Consider the following 15,443-nt stretch of genomic DNA (forward strand, 5'->3'; position numbering starts at 1 on the left):
TGTCTCCCCTCACACTGAGCCCCTCCCCCACGCCGAGCCCCTGGGATGCGGAATGGTGCTTTACTGGTGCCTGCTGGCTTCTGCCCGCGGCCTAGGGTGCTGGTGGGGTGTCCAGTGTGTGTGTCCTGTTGGTGGGGCACCAGGGCTGGGGCAGGTGAGGCCTGGGAGCCGGATCAGCCGGGGGGCTGGAGCCAGGTGGTGTGTGGAGGGGGTGGGGTTTTGGTGGGGTGCAGGGCTGGAGGCTGATGTCCAGACTGCGGCTGGGGCGCTGGGGAGAGGCGCAGGGCGCTGCTCCCAGCCCGGCCCCCTCCTCCAGAGAGCCCACGATGAGGGAGCCCAGCACATCTCTTGCATCTTTTCTTTCTTTTAGTTTATAGTTTTGGGGCCACACCAGCGATGCTCAGGGTTACTCCCGGCCCTGTGCTCAGGAATCTCTCCTGGCAGTGCTCAGGGGACCGTATAGATTCCCTGGGTCAGCCACTTCCAAGGCAGACGCCCTCCCTGCTGTGCTGTCTCTCTGGCCCTGCTCGCATCTTTTGAACCGGAACTTGCCGCCGGGCCTAAAGAACTGCTTCTGCAGTCGCTGGTGTCACCCATGGTTTTGCCTGCTGGGCCAGGGCATCCTCGGGCACCGCTTCATTTCTTCCCCCTCACACGGACCCCGCCAGGTGTGGCCGCATGCTCTGTGCTGCCCGAGCCGTTTCCTCTCAGGCTCCTGCTCAGGGCGCTCGGGCCCTCCAGAGACCCCCGGTTTCTCTCAGGGTCCCTCTGGGTACACCCCCCCGCACCCCCACCCCCACCCCCGCCTTATTTCACAGGAGCTGGTGCAGAGCGTTTAAGCCCTGGCTCCCTCCCAGCCAACCTCAGACTAAACAGAAGCTTTCAAATAGGCTTAAATACCCCCCTCTGTGCCTGTAGGAGCCAGGCTGGCCCGGGCAGCTCAGCTGACCCGCCCTCTGCTCGGGCCTGACTCCTAGCACTGAATTCACCCCTGTCTCTGCTTCCTAGGGAGCTTGTCAGGATGGATTCCTGCAAGCCTGCTCACTGGCCTCCCTCTCCCCTCCGCCACCCCCCCATCCTTCCTCCTTCCTCCCTTCCCCCCTCCGCCCCTCTCTCTTGCCTTTGCTTCCTCAGCGCCTCCCCTCTGGACGCTTCTGTCCTAAGCAACCTTCCTCTTGGGTTTAATCTTCCTCCTTGGCGCGTGTCCTTGCAGGAGGCCCGGCATTGTGTGCGTGATTACGGGGTCGCATAGATGGAACTCGGGTTGTGGTTCTCATTTGCTGTCTTCCTTCCCCTCCAGTCCACCCTGTTTCCCAGACCCCGACCCCCTGTGCATTGTGGGGCGAGCATCTGCTTCGGGTTTTGTACGGCCAACGGTCTCCGGGGCCTAGTTGAGATCTCTCTCCTCAGAACGAGCCCTCATTTACGAGCCACATTCCAAACTTATTTTAGTTTTGCTTCTGTCATTACGAGGGGCCGGGGCAGGGAGGAGCGGGGAATGCGTGTGTTGTTTTATTTTTGTTTCACGGTGGCTGGAACGGAGCCAGGACCTGACACGTGCAAGGCATGTGCTCTGCCAGGAGTTCGCTCCCTGGCCCTAGATTGCAGTTTGAGTTTAAAAAAAAAAAAGTTCACCCTGGATGTGACGTTTGTCTCCTTCTCCCTGGACTGGGACTCTAGGAGCAGACGTGGGGCTGGGCCTGGTCCCCCCAGCAGAGAAAAGAAGACTGTAGAATAACCCACAAGACGGGGGTTATTGCTCCCCCCGCAGGTCCCTTGGGGATGGCCCCGTTTGGTGCCGCCAGCTTAGCTCACCTGGGTTGTTTACACTTGAATTCTGCAGCGGATTTTTTGGGACAAATTTGGTGGCAAGTGGGTGCACTTGTGATGAAGCGGAAAATTTAGAGGCAGGAGCTGGAAACTCGAGGCAGGACCTCTGAGTGTCCTGCTCTCGGCGCTGGACAGGGATGAATGGGTCGTAAATCACAGAGTTATGACCAGAACAGAGCAGGCGAGTGAGCTGGATCAGGTTGCTGGAGCAGGCACAGAATCGGGGTCACGGGAGCAATCAGTAAATGTCAAGATGGAAGTGAAAACGAGTTGTATTAGCCGCTGACGGCATCCATCACGCTGCGCGTGTTACCGCGGTGCGGAGAAGCCCTGTGGGTGTTGGGTGAGCGTGTGCTCACAGGCGCGGGTGGCCTGGAGCTAGCCTCTGTGACCATCCATGAGCTGCCTTCGAGGCTCGGCCCCTGGGGGCGGCAGCCAGGTGTGGTCCACGTGTGTGACAGCTGGGTGCTCCCTGCATACTTCTTGGTGCTGCTGTTTCTTGGTCTGGTCTCTGTGGTGGCAAGAGGGAGACTGGGCCAGTCCAGGGGCTGCAGGAGTCGGAGTGGAGGAAACTTGTGTGGGCCTCATGCACCCCTCTGTGGAAGTCTGACTGGGGGTCTGGAGAGCACATGGCTGACCCCGGTTTGAAGGCTGACAGGCATGGCCCCCGGAGAGTTGCTGGAGGTTGCCATGGAGACCCCCAAGCGTCTCCAGGTGTGGCCCCAGGTAGCTCAGGTTTTCCCAGCCACCATCCTGCTAGTCAGGAATCACCAGAGGTTGGGGCCGGAGCCATCCCACAGTGGGGAGGGCATTTACCTTGCACGCAGTCACCTGGGTTCGATCCCCAGCACCCCATATGGTCCCGAGCACCACCAGGAGTAATTCCTGAGCACGGAGCCAGGAGTAAGCCCTGTCTACTGCTAGTGTGGTCCCAAAAGGCCAGAACAACAACAATAACAACAAAAAAGAGATGTGGAATGTTAACCCTAACATTACCCTAACTCTAACCTCTAACCCCAACCCTAACCCCAACCCCAGCCCCTAGCCCTAACCCTAACCCCTAACCCTAACTCCTAACCCTAAAAAGAAGAGAGAGAGAGAGAGAGAGAGAGAGAGAGAGAGAGATGGCTGGAGGTTGGAGGGCAGTTAGGAGTCTAGCTTTCTCTGATACCATCACTGCTTGCCGCCGGCCTGACTTGTTACTTCACTTCTCTAAGCCTCAGTTTGCTCATCTGTGAATAGGGGTAATCGGAGTCGGTCTGCAGTGGGCCTTTTGGAGCCTGGGTGCCCAGGCCCAAAGGGTGCAGATGCAAGGCAAAGCGTGGGTGATCCACCGTTGCAATCATTATTTTAAACATATGTCAGGAGGGAGGTGTTTTCTGTCCTGATTCCCCCCCTCTTGGCGCTGGTTCTCAGGGAGGCAGACTTCCTTCCCGGCTCTGGGTGGTCAGTCTGGGTGAGACTCCTGAGCCAGCAGCAGAACTTTCCAGTGGACCTGCCAGCTTCTGAGTGGCACCACCTAGCATGGGGCAGCTATGGGGAGCCCCCAAGTGCGGGGCTGGGGAGGGGGAGGCGGGGAGACGGAGGGAGACCCCCGTGGGTCAGACCTCCCTGGTGTGCTGTCGTGTCCAGTGTTCGAGGCGGTGTGGTGTGGAATTGACGTGGCCGCTGCTGTCTTGCAGAGGATGTGGAGGATGAGCTGATCGAGGAGGAGGTCATCCGCTGCCCTGTCCCATCGGTTCTCCAGCTGCAGACGGCATCTCGGCCCATCGACCTCTCAGTGGCCAAGGTCAGGGCTTCGACCGGGCCGTGCAGGGAGTGTGGTGTGGGCCGGGATTGGAGTGGGAAGGGGTGAGGCGATGCTGATTTCTGTGGCTCAGCCCATTACACTAGGACCTCTGGGGCGTTGTGGAATGGAAATGTGGGCGTGTTGGGGAAGAACGTCTGAGGGGAGGGAGGAGTGTCCGGCCCTGGCAGTGCCCTCTCCCTGGTGGAAGCAAAAGGTGAGAATGAGGCCTGGCACATTCCGAGTTGCGGTTCTTGGCACCAGAGCATCTCCATGACCACTGCCACTGTCACTGTCCTCCTGTTCATCAATTTGCTCGAGCAGGCCCAGTAACATTGTGAGACTCGTTACTGTTTTTGGCATATCAAAAACATCATGGGTAGCTTGCCAAGCTTTGCCTTGCGGGCGAGATACTCTTGGTAGCTTGCCAGGATCTCCAAGAGGGGCGGAGGAATCGAACTCGGATCAGCCATATTGGCTGCGTGCAAGGCAAACACCGTACCTGCTGTGCTATCACTCCAGCCCATCTCCACAACCTTATTATTGTTTTTTGGATCACAGGGGTCACTCCTGGCTCTGGTCACTCCTGGGCACTTAGGAATTACTCCTGGTGGTGCTCGGGGGACCATATGGGATGCTGGGAATAGAACCCGGGTTGGCCGCGTGCAAGGCAAATGCTCTACCTGCCTGCTGTGCAATCACTCCAGCCCCTCTTCACAGCCATAGAGCTGTCCGTGGCACCAGCCCTGCTCTGGCCTCACACACTGGCCTCGAACACTGCCCAAGGACTCCAGCACCTCCTGTGAGAACCCCCACCCCCTCAGTCACGGGACATGAGGGCAGCAGTTCCTGGCCTTCGAGGCTTCCTCTGCATGCATGCCCCAGGGGTCCTCAGAGCCAGACCCATGCCATGCATTCCCATGAGCGGTGCCCACTGTCCTCCCACCTGTCCCCAGGGCCTCGCAGGAAAGCACATAGTAGTAAGGGACACACTTGACCCCTTATTTTCTGGCTCACTAGGAATTCACAGTGAGCACGGAACTTAAAAAAAGTTGAAGGTGGACTGGAGCCATAGTACAGTGGGTAAGGCACTTGCCTTGCATGTGGATGACCCAGATTTGATTCCCAGATCCCATAGGGTCCCCTGAGTCTGCCAGGAGTGATGCCTGAATGCAGAGCCTGGAGTAAGCCCTGAGCACCACTGGATGTGAGCTCCAAACCAAAACAAGACCGAAAATTTTCTAGAGATTCTCTTTCCTCCCATGAAGTCCAGATACACTCCAGTGGCCCCAAGTCTGGGAGCAGCGCTTGGTTCTCTGGACCCCCAGGATATGGCTCTTTGCAGGAACCACTCATGCCTGGAAAAACCCCCTCTTAGGTCCCTGGACATGCCCTGGTAGCCGCATCCCCAGGAGCGGCTGGAGACAACAGTGTCCACCCAGCAGGGAGGAAGCCAGTGGTGGGTCCAGGCATGTAATGCCCAGTGCCCAGCTTGGGGCCCGGGATTTGCTGCCTGTCTCTCGGATATTGAATAAAAACTAGCATAGACAACATGTAAACAAATAAGCTTCCTTGTTCCAGTAAAACTTTATTTACAACAACAAGTAAGGGGCCTGCTGGCTTTGACCAGTGGGCTCAGTTTGTCCAGCCTGTCCAAAACAGTGTTTCTCTAGCTGCGTCCTCTCTGTCCAGCTGGTTGGCCCCTTTCTCACGCGCAGCCCCGCGTTGAAGCGCTTTTCACCTGTGGCCCTCTTGGAATATCTGAGGGGCTCCCGTTGAGAAGCCCCCCGCCTAGAGCATTGCTGCTCAGACACGGCGACCTGTTAGAAGCACGAGAAACTCTGAAAGTGTCCGTGGCGTGTCAGCGGCCCCCAGGTTCTGATCCAGACCGTGAGTTTCCCTTAGGGAGCCCGATGTGAAATCAAGGTTTCCCTCGTAAAGCGAAGGTTTGTGATTCAACTTTGCCCTTGGGAACCTTGGAGGGTGCTGGCCGGGGTCAGTGCCGGCCTGGCTCCCAGATATCGCAGAGGTAAGATCCTCGGGGTTGACGTTTTAGTGCCTCAACTATGAGAAGAATGGTTTTGCAAAATAGAACTCAGAGATAAGCCCTGTTGAGAAACACGGAGGGGCCCCGTGCTGGAGTCCAGGGGCGGCCCCCCAGGGCTGCATATCAGCAGCGTACTTGTTTACCGTCCCGACAGGACATCAAGAACGTTCTGTTTGGCTCCAGCTTCTGCTGTTTCAATGAAGAATGGAAGCTCCAGAACTTCACCTTCAGCGAGGCGGCCTCCTTAAAGTACGGCATTGTGCAGAACAAGGTGGGCCTGCCCTTCCCCTCCTCTGCCTGGGCCAGGCACCCACGCGCCTCAGGTCGGGTCTCCTGAGTCGTGCCCAGCGTTTTGTAGACAGGAGCGGGGAAGGACACCCCAGGCATGGCGGTGAGGATGGGACTGACCAGGGCCCGCGGGCACCGGCAGAGGAGTCAGCGCTTACAGCTGGGGGGAGGCGTGCTTAGCCCTGGGGGGAGGGGGCGGGGCATGGAGGCAGAGTGGAAGGCACCTTTCCCAGGGTCCCCTCTAAGGGCCCTTCGAAGGGCAGCTGCAGGAAGTGACCGGACGTAGCCAGGGCAGCTCAGACACGTTCCATTTCTTACATCCTGGGGCCCTCCCGCTGCCCCCACACAGCCTGAGGAGTTGCCCACCAGCCTCTGTCCACTGTGGCCACGCTCAGCACGGCCGACTGCACGCCTGAGTCAGCCAGGCACGCACCACCAGCTGTCCTGAGCAGCCTGGACTTGTCGGCACTGACGGGGGTAGACTCCTTAGGGTGCCTGCTCACCCACATGGGAGGGGACGGTGACAGACCAAAAGGGAGCCAAGGCTGGCCTCAGCTGGGCTCACGAGAACAGATCTTCATTTCTAGCCCAGGTGTTCAGGGGAGGCGTCCTGGAGGAAGAGGCCTTTCAGGTTGGGTCTTGAGGGCCACCGTAGACACTTGTGGACATGGAAGCATTTCCCTGGGGGAACTGGAGACTTGGTGGGTCATCCTTGCTTTACCCCTGATGGGTTGTGAGGACTCAGGTTTGCCCCTTTTTTTAGTGATGGGCTCAGGGGAGGGGGCTGTTACCCCCTCAGTGACTCGGGGTCAGTCAGGGAGCCCCCGGCCATGTGGGGGACCCTGGAGGAAGACTCGCCACCCTTCCTTTGCAGGGGGGTCCCTGCGGGGTCCTGGCAGCGGTGCAGGGCTGTGTCCTGCAGAAGCTCCTGTTTGAGGGCGAGGGCAGAGCCAACGGCGTGCGGTAAGTCAGCTCCTCCCTCCACACCTCTGCAGGGCCCAAGGAAAGTGGGAGGCTGCCCCACCTCTGCAGGACGCCAGCGAGCTCCGAGCAACTGCTGGATGGCATGGGAGTCTGGGCCCCCCACAGAGGGTGGCCGCTGCCCATCTGCAGGAGGAGCCAGAGTCCGCCTCCTGCCCGTTACCTGCCGCTGCGCACAGCTTGCCCACCGCCCGGGGAGAGCTCTGGGAGGGTGTCCTCGGGGGAGCGGCAGAGGAGACTCTGGGGGTTGCTGTCGAACGAACACATGGACGGATGAATGTGGTGTGGACGTGGGAGGGACAGGAAGGGTATTCTGGGAGGAGGACAGCTGGTGGGCCGAGGAGCCGCCGTTAGTGTTTGAGAGGCAGGTGAGACCCAGAGGGCCCGTGAGTCTGGGCCCCTCCGCTGACGCATCTCAGCTGCTGCCCCTTGTGCTGCTTCTGCACCTGGACCTTGGACATCGTGGGGCAGATGGGGGCTGGGGTCCTTTCCTACATGCCGGGATGTGGGGTGGGGTCCTTTCTACAGGCTGGGATGTGGGGTGGGGGTCCTTCCCTACAGGCTGGGATGTGGGGTGGGGGCCCTCCTCCAGGGAGGGCCGAGCGGTGCTCCTGCTGGCCCGGCGGCATGTCTTGCTGAGGTGCCTGAAAGCACCTGCCTCCTTGGGAGCCCCTGAGCGGGAGGGCTCCCTGTGGTGTGCCTGAGGCCCTGGGGTGGGGAGCTGCTCGGAGTTGCCTCATGACCCTGGAGAACAGATTCTTGGAAAACAGCAGGGAGACGTGACGGCAGGGGAGGGGGCGGAGTCCAGGCTTCCTGGCAGGCCCCGTGTCCCCACTGCGGGTGGGCTGGCTCCGCGGAGACAGACTTCTGTGTTTTTCCATTCGAGGAGGGGTTTGGGGGACCCCTGTGGGCTGGGAGAATGCTCAGACAAAGCAGCCGTTCGCTTACCTCGGTCCTCCTCCTCTGCAGTGGGGCGATTGAGGGCTGCCGAGGGCAGGCACTGCCTGGACCCTTCTGGATGGGACGCCAGGCCAGTCCTTCATTTCACCCCAAGAAGGTGCCAATAAGCTTCCCTTCCCTTCATCATTCCCCAGTTCCATTCCTTGGAATTTGCTAGAGACCCAGGCCTGTGGGCGCAATCGTGGGAACAGGTGAGGCTGTTCAGAGATAATCAGGGTAGAAACATCCCTTGACTGAAATTCCTGGGTAGCTGAAGCCAGCATAGAGTGATCAGTCCCTGATGCGCACCTTCGTCCCTGCCTCTCTCCTGTGGGCCTCCCTGGAGGGAGAGTTCGGGCAACTCACCACAGCACCTTCCTCGTGACAGTCATCTGTCTGTGAGCGTGCACACACACACACACACACAGAGGCACACAGTAGGCACACGTGCACACAGTGCACACGCACACACTGCATGCATATATGGTGCACACACACACACACATGAACACATACGTACATATATGACACCTACACGCATTGCACACACATGCACATATGCCCACACAGCACACGTGGGCAACACAGGTAGGCAGCCTACACACAGCACACATGGACCCACACAACATACACATGCACAGGTACACACATCACATATGTGTGCACGTAGACATGCAGACATGCCCACACACTGCACATGCGTGCATACAGCACACGGCCCTGTGGAATGATGCTCAGGGGCACCTGGTCCTCACCACATGCTCACCCACACCGCGCGTCCATGGGAAAGAGAAACTCAGCTGGGCCAGGGCATCCCCAGCGTCTCAGAGCCAGGCAGAGAGCCCAGTTCTGACCACTGTACATGCCCCGACCTGTCTCGTTCTCGGGAGAGTGGAGTCTCAGAAGAGCAAGTCAGGGTGGAGTGACCAGCAGAGTTCCACAGGAAGCCAAAAGGAGAGAGAGAACATTAGCGTCACCTCCAGGAGCCCAGAAGGTCTGTGATCAGAGCTGAGTCAAGGACCCAGCCAGGCCCAGACCTTGGGATGGGGCTTCCTGGGGCCTGAGAGATGGGCTGGAGGTCAAAGCCACAATGACCTTTTGCTTGTTTTCAGAGCTCAGGGCTCAAGGTAATGCATCCCCAAGCCCTCACTGCTGCTGCCTTTTATTTATTTATTTTTTTAAGTTATTACTGTGTGGTCCTGAGAGCATCATTTATGCTCTGTGCTTCAGTCTCCTCCATTTTAAAGGATCAAACAAGCAGCCCTTTCTTCATAGGGTTGTTTTTTGTTTTTTAACCTGCGTGCAGGGGCCAGTTTGGGGCCATACCTAGTAGTGCTCAAAACTTCTTCCCAATTCTGTGCTTAGGGATCACTCCTGATGTCCTGATGGCACTCAGGGGACCATGTGCAGTGCCCAGGATTTAACAAGAGTCCTCTGCATGCAATGCAAGTATTTCAACCCCTGGACTGTCTCTCTGCCCACTCCCCCTCCCCCCCATAAGGTTGTTTTAGTAATGAAGTGATGCATGAAAAATCCTTGGCCTATGGTAAGTTGGGATCCTCTGCAACTTACCATGGGATTTCTTCCTGACAAACCTACTGTGAGCTAACAATGCCGTGAAGTTGAAAGATATTTAACACACCCACTCTACATCAGTTCACAGACGGGTGCCAGTCGCAGGCTGAAAAAAAACATGCAGGCCTGTGGGCTGATGTGCAGGACAGGTCCTGGCAGTGGGTGTGAAGGAGTGGGCGCATGCTGGCCCAGACCACTTTAAAGATGCTCGGGACACTCATTAGCCTCTATTTGGGGAACCCTGGAACATAAAGCCCGCCACACGTGCAGTTGACTGAGCGCTGGAACAAAACCCATGTGGGCTGCCGCTGCTTCCCTACAGGATGGCGCCACTTGCAGGGGCTGGGCACTCGCTGTCCCTGCCAGCAGTGTGAGGGACATCTGACTGCCCGGTGGAGGGAGGCCAGAGTTCAGAATCTGAAGCACGGTTTCCGCTGTGTGCGTGTTGCCCCGCCTCGTGAAGCAAGGACTGTCTGTTCTCCCGCGATGTGGGGCTCTGCAGCCTTACGCGTGGGTGCATGGAGCCACTTTGAACCAAGCACTTAACTGGCCTGTGTCAGGAAATAACCGTAGAGTGCAGAGAATCTTGGAAAGGTCAGCACTGCCCTGTAGCCGGAGAACGTGCCTCAGCGGCAGGGCGAGCGTGGGGTCGGAGCACATGCTCGGCTCCTGGCCGGTGCGGCCTCGCTGAGGAGGGCCTGGCTTGAGTCCTGCAGTGGGGGTTGCAGAGAGGGCAAGGGGCCTGGCCCCCATGGCTCAGGGGAGCAGAGGGGCAGGGAGGGACCCATGCACCTGCAATGTCAGGCCTGTGCAACCGAGGGCAGGAAGCAGGAGCTAGGGGCAGGGGATCACATGGCGGGATCCTGAGCTGGAGGAGGGAAGAGGCACTTCTTTCTTCTTCGTCCAACCTGCCCTGGGCTTCCAGAGAGACCTCTGTGCATCTCTGTGTTCATTCTTGCTGCAGCTGAGCTGGGCCGTGCCCCTGCCTGTGTGGCCTCCTGCTGGCCTGTGGGTCAAGACCGTCTCCTCCAGCAGCCCCACGGGCTCCAGAACTGCGGAGGAACCGGCCAGGTGTGGGGGCCACTGTTCTTTGGGCTTGTGAGTGCCCCACTGTATCTTCAATCAGATGTAGAACTTGCCCTTCACCGCTGAGGCCCAACTGCTCACCTGGTGGGACACGGCATTGTGCCAGGCTCACGGCTGGGGCCAGAGAGGCCTGATCCTATCCGAAATTCCCCTGGGCAGTCCAGAGCACTGTGGCAGGGACCAGGCTCTCCAGCCTGCCTGGACTCCTCTCTTGGCCCCGCCCACCCCTTTCCTGCCCCACCCCACGCCCTGTCCCGCCCCATCTCGCTAGGCTCCACCCACACAGCCCTCGGCCCCGCCCACACCTCTCTAGGCCCCGCCCACACAGCCCTGTCCCACCCCCACCCTCTCCCTTTGCCCCGCCCACCTCCCTAGGCTCCACCCACACGGCCATCTGCCCCCCACACCTCTCTAGGCTCCGCCCACACAGCCATCTGCCCCCCCCCCCGCACCTCCCTAGGCTCCGCCCACACGGCCATCTGCCCCTCCCACACCTCTCTAGGCTCTGCCCACAGACCCCTGCCCCACCCACGCCCTCTCCCTCTGCCCCGCCCCACCTCTCCAGACTCCACCCACAAGGCCCTCTGTCCCACCCACACCCCTAGCGGTGCTCGCGGCTGTTCCAGGGCCACCCCCCCATCTCTCCCTTCTCTAACTCTGGTCTCTCCGTCTACTGGGCCCTGCTGAGGCTGCAGGGGGCCGCTCCGGGCAGCAGAGGACAGGCCAGTCCATGTGGGGCTGCGTAGTCCCTGCCTGTCCCAGACACTTAAATGCGCCCATTCTCGTCCGCAGGTCGCTGCAGCCTTCTAGTGCCCAAAGGACACGCTGCCTGGCCCTGGCCCTGGCCGACATTGTGTGGCGGGCTGGTGGTCACCAGAGAGCCGTGCTCGCACTGTAAGTGCCTCCCACTGGCCAGTGGGGCCCTCCTGTTCCCCGCAGGCCACAGGGCCTGGGTCCTATTGGTGGGTCCTCCAAGTTCTCTCATACCTCATGCTGGGTTGAGCCCAGAGCCCAGGTGCAGGGCAGCCCCTCTGCAGAGAACCGGGCACCAGGCTCCCTGCCCCTTGGGGGCGGTGGTCAGCCCTGGCAGCTCAGCATACCCTCCAGCCTGGCTGTTCCTTCCCCTCTGGCTTGGAGATCGGTGCCTCTGTTACCAGCCGCCTGCCAGTCAGGCTTGCCCTCCACTGTGCCCAGAGCACGGCCCTGTGTGCACAGCCACTGTGGGCCCCGTTCCAGAGGGGGCACCTGTTAGTGGGACTCGGACTGGCCTTTCTCCCACCCTCTGCATCCCATCTGGAGGGGGCCCTTGAATCCACAGGATTCATGCCCAGCCCCTTGGTGCAGAGTTGAAGTGTGGCCTCAGCCCTGGCTACAGTCAGCATTAGTAAAGGAGTGCCTCTGGGGTCAAGGCCACTCTCTGGCGGGGCACTTTGCAGGCCACTCCCAGCGCCACTGCTATCAGTGGTATGACCTTGGGCAGCTGACTCAACCTCTCTGTGCTTCATCCTGTTGCTCACCTGGATGCAGGGATGATCCCGATCATTTATCAGGATGATCCGAGGCATCCAGTAGGAGTCAATGACATACAATAAATGATACGGTGACCCAGTTTCCCATTGGGTAATCCTCTCTGATGGGTCAGAGAGGATGACCTGTGTCTGTTCCCATCACTCATCCACAGTCAAGTCACTGGCCCAGAGATGCCTCGGGCAGTGCCTGACATGTGAGCTCCCAGGGCTGCCCGAGAGGCGTCTCCATCCCTCCTTCACTGCCCCTCGAGGGTCCATCCTTACACCCATGTCCCGTTAAACGACACACTTCAGCCCTGGCATCCACACGGCAGCCCGAACCCCGCACGAGCCTGACCCTGACCTGCACCCACCCCCTCACGCCTCCTTGGGTGTATGCCATGCCCGAGGGGGCCGAGAGCCCCTCTGTGCCCGGGTGCCCAGGCCACCCCAGCCGACAGGGCAGGCACACCCGTGTTCGCCCCTCGCCGCTGCTGCCTTTTGACTTCCTAGTGGAATTCTCCAGATGCAGCCTTGTGGCCGAGGTCAAGCGGGGAACCTGAGAGGCCCTTGGCTCAGTCCTGCCCGCAGGGAGCCATCACTGCATTTGTCCTGCGTCCATGGCGCGTGTGGTTTGGCCCCTTCTCCCCGGGAACTGGACTCAGGCGTCTCCCTTTCCTTTTTAGGACGTCGGGAACACAGCAGTTCAGTCCAACGGGGAAATACAAAGCAGATGGAGTCTTAGAAACAGTACGACTTTCTGGAAAATTACCCCGCAACGCATCCTTGGGCTTTGTTGGGGGAGGGTCCCCTTTCCTCTAAGTAAATCCTTCCTTGGTGGGGCAGTGGAGCTGGGCCCCCTCCCTGCCTCGGAACCCCCCACCACTGCCTCTGGGGTGTTGAGCGACCTCTGGGGCTGGCTCCAGGTTCTCCCTCCCCGCCCGCCCCCGCCTGCCTTCTCTGTGCCCCATGCTGTGTCTGAGCCTGGGCACTGGGGAGCCAAGAGGGGTGAAGGGTGGCACAGATGGTCAGGGAGAGGAGTGAGAAGGTGACAGGCAGCACTGATGGCGGCAGTCTCAGCCCTAAAACCATTGTTCCCTGAATGTGGTTCTTTTTTTTTCTTTTCTCTTTTTTTTGGGGGGGTCACACCCAGTGATGAACAGGGGTGACTTCTGGCTCTTTACTCAGGAATGACTCCTGGCGGTGCTCAGGGAACCGTATGGGATGCTGGGAATCGAACCCGGGTCAGCCGCGTGCAAGGCAAACGCCCTACCCGCTGTACTGTCACTCTTGCCCCCGAACATGGTTCTTTTCTGGGCCTGCCAGGCTTTTCGGGAGTCTTGTGGCCTAGAACTGGGAAAGGAAGTTGGTAACTCTGGGTCACGGGCTCTCCCCCACCCCACCCCACCCCACCCCCTGCAGCCCCCACCACTCCTCCATAATATCCCAGATCAGTTGGCTGGGGTGTGTGGGTACCACGTGGGGTGCTTTGGCACCCTGCTGCCTGCAGTGCTGGGGTCCCTGGATGCAGTCTGCGGCTGGGCGCTCTGCAGCCTTTTTTGTCTCCCAGGGGTGAGGGTGCCCTTCCTGTGGGGCCCGCTTTCTAACTGCAGGCTCCTTCCTGGGTAACGGGGCCAGGAACCGGGGCCCAGCGGAGCGGGCACGCCCCGCCAGGCCCGCTCACCCTTTGCACGTTCGTGTCTTCTCAGCTCAGCCTGCACAGCCTGACGAGCTACGACGAGCTGTTGCGTTTTCTCCACCACTGCGTGCCTCAGGTAGGGGCTAGAGGGGCTCCCGCAGACGCTGGGACTAGGGGTGAGCTCGGGGGGGCCGGGATCCGCTCTCTGCCATTGCATCCCGCAGGGCTGGGCTGGACAGGCCAGAGGGAGCTGCAGGAGGCAGGGCTGGGGGCCTGGGTAGTGGGCAGGAAGCAGGGCTGGGAGGGCGCAGGGTGACAGGCAGCCAGGGACTGGCTCATGGGAGCGCTCTCACGGGAGGCGGCCAGAGGTAAGCAGCATCACTGCAGGCGTCAGCAGGGGCAGGATGGGGGGAATGTGGACACCTGGGCTGCTTTTGGCCCTCACATCGGTGCTAGGCGACCTCTCATGGGGTCCGCCCAGGAGGCAGCACCTCTGGAGCACCCATCTGCTGGGGTGTCCTCCAGCACCTTCTCGCTGAGCCCTAGGCTGGACCTCAACCACAGCCTGAGGGTCCATAGTCTCGGGAATGCGGAAAAGGACTGTAGCTGACCGGGTTGGCCCAGGACAATGAGGGAGGCTCTGGGGATAAAGAACAAGGTTCCCGGGGCCAGAGGGAGCAGTGCTTGCACGCAGAGGCCTGGCTTGGTCTCCCGAACACATGCCCTCCCCCCGCCCCCGAGCACGGGCTCCCAAGTGCCACTGTGTGCAGCCCTCCCAAACTGAAATGAAGCAAGAGCGAGGTTCCTGGAGAGCCCAGGAGCTGGGTGGCTGCTCTGTGACCCGGGTGACTTGCTTAGCCCCCACTGGGGCCCACTCTCTGCTTCTAGGAGCCGTGGGGGCCATGGGGGCAGCCCCTGCATCTCACTGTCCCCTGCCTGGATCCCTCTCCTCGGGGCATCTGCTTCTGTGGCAGATATTAGGGCCCCCAAGATCATATATTAGGGCTGAGTGGTAGACGGAGAAGTTGAGGGAAATTCCCAGACCGGGGCCTGGGGGTCCTGTCCACACTGTGGCCTCCAAGGCGGGAGGCACCCTGGGTGCCAGGCCTTTTCTCAGCCGGTCTGTGGGCCCTGCTCTCGCTCTTCGTGGCACCAGGTGAGTGGCAGTGGGTTTGGAGGTGAGTCTGGGGGTGAGCCAGGCCCTGCACCTGCTCTCTGACCCTCACTCACAGCTCTGCAGCACATACTCCCTGGGGCGGGAAACGGGGTCTGTCCAGGGACGGAGGGGCGCAGGTGCGAGGTCCCCCGGCCCATGGGAACGCCTCGCCCTGGGATGGTAGGTCAGGGATCACCAGCCTGGGATGGTAGGTCAGAGGTCCTGTGTCTAGCCAGCCAGGCACTGGCCTTTGTGACTGGTGTGAAAAGGGGACACGCTAGGCCTCATATGCTGTGTGCGGCTCAGCTCACCTGGCCCGTGGGTGGGTATCTATGGGGGCCAGAACAGGGGTCGGAGGTCATTCCCACCCCAGGGGGAGTCTCCTGCACTGCTTATGGGCCTCAGCTGCCTTCTCCTTTTGGGGAGCGGGAGGCAGAGAGAGAGAGAGAGAGAGAGAGAGAGAGAGAGAGAGAGAGAGAGAGATTAGCAGACAGCTCCCAGGTCTTCCCATCCACGGAGATTCATTTTTTTTGTTTTGTTTTTTGTTTGTTTGTTTGTTGGTTGGTTTATACCCAGTGATGCTCAGGGGTTACTCCTGGCTCATGCAC

General features: G+C 60.0%; 1 protein-coding gene across 1 annotated transcript in view; it reads left to right on the forward strand.

Moving 5' to 3' along the window:
* Nucleotides 1–15,443, forward strand: part of MINDY4 (MINDY lysine 48 deubiquitinase 4) — a 93,883-nt gene that overhangs the window by 51,086 nt on the left and 27,354 nt on the right. The window contains exons 7-12 of the mRNA XM_056118355.1: nt 3,513–3,619; nt 5,818–5,934; nt 6,826–6,914; nt 11,325–11,426; nt 12,727–12,790; nt 13,750–13,815. Of these exons, the coding sequence (XP_055974330.1) occupies nt 3,513–3,619; nt 5,818–5,934; nt 6,826–6,914; nt 11,325–11,426; nt 12,727–12,790; nt 13,750–13,815 (545 nt within the window). The remainder of the gene's footprint in view (nt 1–3,512; nt 3,620–5,817; nt 5,935–6,825; nt 6,915–11,324; nt 11,427–12,726; nt 12,791–13,749; nt 13,816–15,443) is intronic.

This window comes from Sorex fumeus, unplaced genomic scaffold (assembly GCF_029834395.1).
Source record: "Sorex fumeus unplaced genomic scaffold, SorFum_2.1 ptg000037l, whole genome shotgun sequence".
Lineage (NCBI taxonomy): Eukaryota > Metazoa > Chordata > Mammalia > Eulipotyphla > Soricidae > Sorex > Sorex fumeus.